General features: G+C 49.6%; 1 protein-coding gene across 2 annotated transcripts in view; it reads left to right on the forward strand.

The window, feature by feature from the left end:
- The window catches only part of GRIK4 (glutamate ionotropic receptor kainate type subunit 4), a 159,648-nt gene that overhangs the window by 101,062 nt on the left and 48,445 nt on the right, over window positions 1-10,141 (forward strand). For both annotated transcript variants that reach the window (XM_027901778.1, XM_027901779.1), the window contains exons 4-6: window positions 3,989-4,086; window positions 5,966-6,131; window positions 9,314-9,492. In XM_027901778.1, the coding sequence (XP_027757579.1) occupies window positions 3,989-4,086; window positions 5,966-6,131; window positions 9,314-9,492 (443 nt within the window). The remainder of the gene's footprint in view (window positions 1-3,988; window positions 4,087-5,965; window positions 6,132-9,313; window positions 9,493-10,141) is intronic.

Consider the following 10,141-nt stretch of genomic DNA (forward strand, 5'->3'; position numbering starts at 1 on the left):
CTCTGAATCACTGTTAAATATCACAGCTCTGATTTAGGAATTACACCCCATCAGTGTTATTCCATGTACAATTAGTGCTTCGAGAGAAGGAAGAATTTTGGGCAGTTAATTTTCATTTTAGTGTTGAGCTGCTTTTCTTTCTTTTTTCCTTCTGGCTGGCTCATGTTAGAGGGCCCCAAAAATCACAATTGCCTCAGCAGGTGAAATATGAGTCAGTTAATCACATTCATGCCTGGTCTCTATTTCAGCTGTAGATATGAATGGAGGCAAACACTGACTGCTCCTGTGTGAAACATCTGTGTTTGCAAGGAGTTTGCAGTGAAAGGTTATGGGCAGAGCTTTTTTTTCTTTTTTTTTTTTTTTTTCTGTTACAAGGAAAACCTGCTCTCTCTTTGTGTTTGATGTTTCAGCTCCTTTCATGGGGATCCAAAACGACTTGTTTAATCGTGTCTTTATCTAAACCACCTCATTCCTTTTGATGTCCAGTGAGGGACTGATCTTCTACTTGTCCCCCTGTCCCCTATGGCCTCCTCAGCCTTTTAAGCATCTCTTTGTTGTGAATCCAAACATCTTGGGGCAGGTCAGCAGCTGGAGGGGTTTAAATTTTTATTTATTCACACCAGGATTTCAAAGTGCCTGCTATGTCCTTTCAGTGGCATTGGCTCAAACGTGCCCCACCATTTTTTGGTGGGATTTCATGTTTTTAGCCTGCTTTGGTTACCATGGAATCACAGAATGGTTTGGGATGGAAGGGGACCTTAAAGATCTTCCTGCCCTGGGTAGGGACACCTCCCACTAGATCTCATCATTCCAACCTGGCCTTGAACACTTCCAGGAGCAGCCACAGCTTCTCTCTGGGCTTCTCTGGTTGTGGGTTCCTTTTAGGAAGCACCAAGGATGCTGCAGGGAGCAGTCTGGGAGTGCAGGATGAACCCTCTGGAACACCGGCTGTTTATTTATGCACTTGGTGTTCCCTGTCTGAGAATCCCGTCCTGACCAGTCCCTGCCACTCCAGATCCTCTGGTGTGTTTTGCAATCATGGAAACGCTGAGGTGATTGCAAACCTTCCCTGCTCATTTATTCTCAATTAGAGCCAGGAATTTTCCTTGCATGCAGTTTGAAACCCTGGGGTCAGGTGTCTGTGTGCAGGGAAGGGGATGCTGTGTCCTGCCCCGGGGGTGGATGCTCTCCCTGGAGAGCTCTCAGCCCTGCTTTGAGCAGGGAAATGTTTGGGATGCCAGGAGGGGAAAGGCACTCTCTGACCACATCTGAGGGGATGCACAAACACACAGAATGTCAGAGTTCCTCACTTGTTGTCTTGCTTTTCCACGGTCAGAAAACAAGCACGTGTTTCCACCTTCCTTTACAAAATACCTTGTTGTTTCCTGAGTGTCCAGATTTGTCCTTAATTCCCAAATACACTCCTGGAAATTATTAAACACAGCCCTTTCTTGCTTCTGTGGCTGCACAGCTCTGCTACTACAGCAGGAGGGTCACTGTTCACTGCCAACACACACCTGATCAGGGACCATCAGAGGAACCCACATCCCATCTCAGGGATTTAAGAGGTTCTTCATGGGGTGCCTTTTCAATGCCCAGTATTTCTTGAGGTCCTGAAGAAATGGACAACAGAAGAATTGAACACAAACTTAAGCAGAAGCCATCAAAAATGTGCCCTGCACAGCAGGGTGGGGAAGGATGAGGGGATTTGTGGGGCCATATCCTGTAACGTGCCACTATCTGTGGTTGCAGTCTCTGTGATTATCAGGGATGAGGTTTTGATGCAAGACCTACATTTCTACAACCCTCTCCTGAACCTGCAGTGCCCGTGGCAGTAGCAAGGCTGAGCCTTTCCCCCCCTGTGGGGACAAACAGCATCAGGAAACGTTCTGAAGTAGGAAGTGAGCTTGGATTACAGGGGAAGCTTTCCAAACGTGGTCAGAACCTTTGCCTCGGGCACCTCCACTTTGTTTCCATTCATTTTCCTTAATTTTAGTGGATGTTTCCCCCCTGGTAGTGATAAACCAGGTCTTTTTCTTCTGACAGTTGTTGCAACTCCGTTGCCATGACTACTTAACCCACTTTTTGTTCTCCGTGCCGGGGACGGGAAGGAAAGCACTCACCAAACTTTCCCCTCTGTGCACAAGAAACATTTTTCCCCGGGAATTTTGCCTTTTATGACCTGTTGGATGAAGGAGGGGACTTGGAACAGCTCCTTTCTCCTGGATGATGAGCTGCAGAGCGCTGAAGGGTTTGTTGATGAGGGCTGCTGAGACAGCAGGCAGGGTTTTCAAATCGCTGGTGCTCTTATTTAAAAGCACCTTCTTGAAGAGGTGTAAGTGCCTGTAAATTTTTAAGCACAGAGGAAAAGCAAGCACTGGATTCTTTTTGAAGATGCCACGGAAAAATACCACCGGCTCTGTGGGAGATTAAGCTGTTGGAGGGTGAGAGAGCACAGAAGGGAGGAAAACCCAAGGGGAGATGTTTGCATTTCATCAGCACTTTCTGTAAGAAGTCAGAGCAATCAGCATGGACAGGGGCTGGGGGAAGGATGTGGAGTTCTGCCTTCAAAAGAGAGGTAAAACCAATTCCCCAAAGTGGAAAAAAAAAAACTAAATCAGATTTTGGCCTCATATTCCAGTCATGAGGCTTTGGAGGCTTGTGAAGTTTAAGGCCAGAGATCACAGAATCACAGAGTGGTTTGGCTTGGAAGGAACCTTAAAGCTCATCTTGTTCCACCCCCTGCCATGGGCAGGGACACCTTCCCCTAGCCCAGGTTGTTCAGGACTCCATCCAACCTGGCCTTGGACACTTCCAAGGGATGGGGCAGCCTCAGCTTCCCTGGGCAACCTTGGTTAGCTGAAATCAGGCTGTAGGAGTTCACTTCCCAAACTCTGCCCTCCACCCCAGAGCCCCCTGCTCTAAACCCACCCCAAGCACAGTGTGGGCTCTCATTTCCCACTTTTCTGCCGCTGTGGTTTGATTTTTTCCACGTGAAAACGTCGTGAGCCAGAGCTGACAGGTAGTTTTGCTGCCTGCTCTCCCCTCTTCCATCTCCTATCCCTTCAGGAAGGCTCCAGTGGAGCAAAGGTGGCTTTGTGTGTGCGTGGGGAGGAAGGAGCTGAGCGTGTGGGGATGCTGAGGCAGGTCTGGCATTGCAGAAGGAGCCGTGGCCAGCACATGTTCACATGAGCCTGTGAGAGAGCCCAGGAATTCAGGCACGAGGGGCTCTCGCCTTCTGTTCAGGCTTTGCCTGCACCAGCTGCTCTGGAGGAGCATTTCTGGTTGATGGGGATGGCAGCAGGGAGGTGACACCAGCTGGGCTCCTCCTCGGAGTGCAATTCAGCTAAATTTGTGCCGTGAATGGAAAGGACAAAAGGTCGCATTTTAACCCAGGGAAGCTTGAGGGGAGAGATTTAACTTCCTCGGTTTGTCAGGGGTTTCTTTATTGCTCTGCTAACCTCGGTGGCAAGGAGCCAGAAGATTAACTACAAATAGGGAGAAAAAAAATAAAAAAAAACAAACAAAAAACTCACAACCCAAAACAAATGAAAACCAATAATGCAATCCTTATTATTACCACTGAACTCTGCAGAGGGTGAGGGGAGATATTCAGACGAGTTTGTTTGCTGCTGGATGATGCTTTTCAAGCCAGGTCACTGCTGTGTTGAGCATCTTCATATACTTTAGTCCCTGTTTTATCCTGGGGGCACAAAGGGGTGTTAAAAGGGAGAGCCCCCAGTTCTGAGTCAGAGATGAGGATCCTGGGGCTTTGGGGAGGGCTTAGGGGGGATTTTAAAAGGCTGGGGAAGGAGGGAGAGTGTCACAGGCAGGGTGACAATGCTTCAGAGGGGATGGAGGGGTTTGGGGGATGTAAATGGTTTGTTGTGTGAAGGAGATGATGGAATGGGATGTTCTCAGTGCAGAAGGTACTGTAAGCAGTTGAGGATGAAGTCTAATGCCCTTTCCCTCTCTCTGGTGCCCACAGTGTGCCAGATTCTCCCCAAAGGAGTGGTTGGAGTCCTGGGACCTTCCTCAAGCCCAGCTTCGAGCTCTATTATCAGCAATATCTGTGGGGAGAAGGAGGTAAGTGGAAAAAGTTCTTTTCTGGACTAATTTTATGCCCTCAAATTGACTTGGCCCCAGTGCCCTCGTGCCTGGTGGGCTGCCTAGGACTGGGAGGGAATGTGGGAGCCCTGTTCCTTCTTCCAAATCCCAACCAGAGCTCCTGGTATGACACAACTTCTTGCACAAACTTGGAAAGCTTTATTTTTATTTTTTTTTTAACAGTTTACTGCTGTTCCATCAATGCAAACCCTTTTAATCTGTGTCTGGACTAGGTGCTAGATTTAATATTTCCCAAGCCTTGAACCACCTTACGCTGCTCTGGCTCTGCCCAGGGGAAAAGAAATTGAGTTCTCCTCTCACAGTTCATCCCTTTAAAGCCAGATAACATCTCTCAGCCACTTAGTGGGCTCTCTCTGGAGCCCAGCCCCCGAGGAGGGGAGGCTGGAACTAAGCGCTGTAAATAATTCGCATTAACAAATGAGTGCTGTTCTGTTGTTCCCGGAGGATCAGAAGTGATGAGGGGATGGATCTTTCAGACCTAAAGCACTGGGGCTGCAGCGGGATGGGTCTCCTGGGGGGGTTTTGTAGTGCTTTCTCCCGTTAAACGTCCTGGACCTGTGCTCCATCCCAGGCAAGGCAAGCTCTGCAGTGCCACACTGCCAGTGTTTGCAGAGCTGGGATCTGTCTGCATTTCCTTTTCTCTGGAATCTGCAAATCTCAGGCTCATCCTGGCTCATCCCAGGATGCTGCCCTGACTGCTCTGCTTACAGGAATTCACCTTTCCTTCCCAGCCTGTCTCCCTGCTCACACAGCCCGGGGTGAGGGCTGCAGACTCAAATCAAGGCAGATAGCAGCTTATTACTCTTTTAACTTTCCTTTTGCTAAGCAAACAGCTTACGCTGTCAATAAAACAGCCATCACAAGCTGCTAATAGGCTTTCCCAAGAGGAGAGAGGTGGGAGGCATAGGCTGATAGCTTCAGGAAGGGCTAATAATGAAGGAAAAGTCGACTTGACACTCTGCTAACGAAGCCTTAGCAGATGTTTCCCTTTCTCTGACTCCTATTTCTTGCAAATAATTCACTCAGCAAAAGGAAAACAATATTCCCTCTCCTTATTTGGGTGAACCCCCCAGTGCCTGAGCTTGATCTGTCTGTCTGCCCACCCATCCCCTCTGCAGGAATCTGCAAGCTCCCCCCCCTCCCCAAATTCCTGGGGGCAGGAGCATCCCCCTCCCTCCCCCCCGTTCTGCTGTGTTAATGACAAATGCAGCATTATCTGTGCTGCTGGTTCCAGTCCCTTGGAGCTTGCCCGTGGTGTGGCCTCGCTGCTGATCAAAAATGCCCAAACCTTCTGGCTGCTGCATCTGTTGCCCCCTCTCCCGAGCCCTGCCAGCACGGGGTCAGCCTGTTCTGCCCTTCATCTCCCCTAATTGCCTGATGACACATCAGTTCAGCGGGCAGAGGTGGATCTGCAGCTCGCAGCAAAGGGCTGGGGGCTCCCAGTGCCCGCATCCCAGTGTATCCCTGCAGAGCCTCCTCCCTGTTTACCCAGCCCGGCTACAATTAGTGCCCCAGCTAATTAGGTTGAACTCATCCGGAAGGTTTCCTGGGCTGTAATCACAGACCCTGTTGCCTTTCTCTGAGTGGCTCAGCAAGACTTTTCCTGATCCACTTCTTCCCGTGGCTTCTCGTGGCTGTGATAATTATTTTCCTCTGCTGCTGCACGAATCCCACCCTCCTCTCTTTGACTCCAGCGATGCTTATTCAGTTTTATTGGGATGTTTCACTCCCTGCCTGCTGTGCATTTCACACCAAAGGCCCTTTACCGCAGATTTACTTGTTTTTATTTCTCTTCCCTCTTTAATTATGTTTTCTTTCCTCTCCCCTCCCCTCTCAGGTTCCTCACTTCAAAGTGGCACCCGAGGAGTTCCTGAAGCTGCAGCTCCAGCGCTTCACCACCCTCAACCTCCACCCCAGCAACACCGACATCAGCGTGGCCGTGGCAGGGATCCTGAATTTCTTTAACTGCACCACTGCCTGCCTCATCTGTGCCAAAGCTGAATGTGAGTCCTTTGCCAGGCTGGCTTGGGCTGCCCCCACTCTGTTCCACCTCCCTGTCTGTGTTTGGTGCTCGCTGGAGAAGGTCCCACCAGCAGCGTGTGGGACCTCCCTGTTGCATCCCAGATCTCCACCTCTCGTGCTGGCACATCCTTTTCCCCCCTCCAGGGCAGGTTCTCCACACTGTTGCCCCCGTGGAGGTGTTTGTGAGAGGAGGAAAGGGGATGGGGAAGAGACTTGCCTGCCTTCTGTTTGACAATCTGAAGAGTGTTTTGCTTCCACAGATGGGGGTTTGAATTTTTTTTTTTTTTTTTAAAAAAGGCTTAGGCTTGTTTCTGGAGATTATTTTAGGCAAGTGAAGCTTTTTGAAATATGTCTTTCCCAAACCCACGTGCAGCTTGTGGCCTAAAAGCGGGGTTTGATTAATAGACAATACACTGCACACCCTCTTGGGCTCTGCAGCCCTAAATCTGCTGCTCATGGTGCACGTGGATGCTGGAGCTGTCACCTCAGCAGGACCATGGTCACCTCTGCAGAGCTCCTCAAGTGGGTCCTGTGCTGTTGGAGGTCACTGGGCAGGAAGGAGATGCTGTGTAGCAGCCACAGCAGTTCTGCTTTTATTACCCTGTTCATCAGCACTGGGGTTTATCACACAAACCAGCCTGGAAGAGGGGCTTTGGAAAGGCACCAGGGAGAGCTCTGGGGATCCTGTTCTCTGTGTGAGGGAAAGGCAGCACCATTCCCAGCCAGCCCTGGACAAACTTCACACCACCAGCTGTGCCAGTAATGCATTGCTGTGGGAACTCCTGCATGGGGACAGGAGCAACAGGAGTGTCTCTGCCTTCCTTTTCTGCCTCATGTGCCCTGAGGAGAGCAGATACTGAGCTGATGTAAGTCAGTAAATTACCTTCTGTAAACGTGCTCAGATTTACCCCGGGAAAGGACCCGACTCAAAATGATGCAATTAAAATCATGCAAATGCTCTCCTGCATTACTTCCAGGGCTGGAATTTTTCATTGTCTACCTTAACCTTAAGCAGAAGGGGGAAGGAAAGATAATTAGGTTTTCTCACCTGCCGTGCAGGAGGCTCAGAGCCCTGTCCCCCCACACTGCTGCCAGGCACAGAGCACACATCCACCCCTGCCCTCCTCCCAACTCTGTGCCAAAACACGCAGGTCCCTCCTGTTGGTATTAACATGATTAACAGGATTCTTCATTTAACTGGATCAAAACCAATAACACCCTTTTACTTGAAGCAATCTAATTAATTTTACTACTGGATAACTCAATATTCAGGATGTGCTGCAGAGCCTGAGTCCTTCCCAGGCCCTGGGAAGCAGTGGGATGGGTGCCTTTTGTGGATCCTGCTCTTCTTTTGTGCTCAGGAAGGGCCTGATGGGAGCTGGGCTTGGAGCACATAATCAAGCCTCATGTAGGAGCATAAACCCTCATTTTCCCTTAGGACACGCACTGCTCCTGAGCACAGTCCTTAAACAACTAACTCCAGGCATTTCAGGCTTTTGGGAGGTTCCCTTGAGGCAGCTCAGGGGAGCCTACGAGCTGTGTGCGCTCATCAGTGAGGAAATGCTGTTTTGAGGGATGATTTTATTTGGGTCCCAGGAGGGAGAAGTTGTAGCTGTTTTGGTTTTAAGTGCAAGGCTATGTGTGATGGGGCTCCTGGGTCCTCCCCTGTCACCCTCGTGCTGTCACTGCAGGGAGTCACATCCTTCCTCTGGGGACTGAGTGCAGTTTGCCTTGGCTGAAGCAGAAAATGACCCTCAAGGTCAATGAATTTAGTAGTGCCATGGTGAATAGAATATGATGTGACTCAGTTTGGTGGATAGAATTGAAGGAGGGCTTAGGTAAAATTTGCTGTTTGTGTGGGCCAGCACACACACAAAAAAAGGGATTCAGGTGAGGTCTGCTCCACGTGCCCTTCATGCAGAGTGAGTTTGCTGGCCAGTGAGAGAGAAAAAGAAGCTGATGTGACCCAGAGAAATTCCTGGCTGTTCTTTTAGTCCTTTGCTGAGTTCCCACCTGTACCCAGAGAAAAGCATCGTGAGGGGCTCAGAGCAAACTCAACGTGCTGAGAAAGCCTCCCTGTGAATGAGAGGCTCCTGGTCTTGGATGTGTGCCTTTTGCTGCACTGCTTTGTTGCCTTTGTGAAGCTCTGGGAGTCCTTGGAAGCAGAGCTCTAACACTAATCACATCCTCTTGTGCCACTTCCCTGGCCCTTGACCTGCTGGTGAACGAGTGGGTTTGTGCACTCAGAGGGAAGGGAGGTTAAGAGCAGAGCCCTGACTTGAGGATGGGTTTGCCTCTCTGCCAGCTGGGATGTGATGCTGCTGATAGTCCTGTTCTTTTCAGCTTCCTTCAGTTCAGTTCCCTCTCCTCCTTTATGGATTTCTGTTGGGCTGGGATGTGTGGCTGTGCCTGCTGTCTGTGATTGCATCTGGTGGTCCCTCTGGTCAATCAAACTTGACAGGAGGTTATTTCTTGATGAAACTCAGCAGCTGGGTGGAAGAGACAGGCTCTATCAAATATGCTGTCTTGAGGAAGAAAAGCTGCAGCAGGAGCTTTGACATCTTATTAGACTTCAAGGCAGCTGGGTTGGAAGGAGCCCTTGCAGTGACCCAGCTGCAGGGGGAAACTTCAGTCAGAAGTGCCAAAAGGGCGATAGAGAATGAGCCCAGGGAAGTCAGGACTCATCCAGGGGGGTGTTCACTAATGCTTTGTGTCTCCAGCTTCCACCTGAAGGCAGAGCCCAGTCCTGCAGGCCAGGTGGCCCTTTTCCATGCCCCCTTCCAGCTTTCCATCCCCTTGGAAGACAGCAGCTTCCCAGCAGAGTGCTCCAAGATCTCCCAAGTGTATCAAGCTGTGCCTTGCAGGGCACTCCGTCTGGGAGCTGGAGATGGTTGAGGAGGAGGAATAATCTTCCAATAAGCAGAACAATCCCACATACAGGGAGATGGTGAAAAAGGTTCTCTGGACTCTGGGGTCCTGAGAAAATTTGTGTCAACAATCTTATCTGTTCTCAAGAGGACTTTGGGGCCACTATTTCAGTGAGTCCCAAATCCTTGCCCAGAACTGAAGGGCTGCATCCTACTGGGAATGGCTGTGGGCCATGGGAGGGGAGCAATCAGAGCCAAGCATAACGTTTAAAGGCTTTTCTCCCTTTCATTTGAAGGCCTTTTAAACCTGGAGAAGTTGCTCCGGCAGTTCCTCATTTCCAAGGACACCCTCTCGGTGCGGATGCTGGATGACAGCCGGGATCCCACCCCTCTCCTGAAGGAGATCAGGGATGACAAGACAGCCACAATCATTGTCCATGCCAACGCTTCCATGTCCCACACCATCCTGCAGAAGGTGAGTGTCCCTTCCCTGTCCCAGCTCTGGGTGCTGCTGCTCCCCCCCTCCCCCCAAGCCAGGTCCCACGTGTTGCAGGATAATGGAGTGGGGAAATCCCTGGAAATGGGCTCTGCTGAGAGGGGAATTGCCACTGTGATGGAGTTTTATGGGGAAAATAATTTGCTCTCTCTTTCCAGGACTCTTTATCTGTGGAAGTGATGCTTTAATTGCTCTGAGCCGATGTGTTTGCTCTCTCCAAGTGGTGTGTGCTGGTGGCTCCTGTTGCCATCAAACAGCTCAGCCCTCTGAAATTAGTCCATCAGCGCACTGGTGTCTCATTTTTTCCCCCTCCCATTAAGTTTCTAACTTTTTGCTGCCTTTTTTTTTTTTTTTTTTTTTTTTTTTTTTTTTTTTTTTTTTTTTTTTTTTTTTTTTTTTTTTTTTTTTTTTTTTTTTTTTTTTTTTTTAAATTGTCTTATTAACCGTGTTTATTTTTAAATGGTCTCTCGCCGCGGTTTTTAGAGCTTGTTTTGATAGCCTGCCTCAAAACTGAGCAGTGGCTCCAGATGGAGTCTGAAGCTGGGGAGAATTTCCCTCATCCTGGGAGGTACAAGAAGCACGTTCCTGAGTGGAGGCAGGATCCAAGCCGTGGGATCCCCTTGGCTGT

Source organism: Empidonax traillii, unplaced genomic scaffold (genome assembly GCF_003031625.1).
Source record: "Empidonax traillii isolate 1590-97213 ecotype Southwest subspecies unplaced genomic scaffold, ASM303162v1 scaffold812:size654646, whole genome shotgun sequence".
Lineage (NCBI taxonomy): Eukaryota > Metazoa > Chordata > Aves > Passeriformes > Tyrannidae > Empidonax > Empidonax traillii.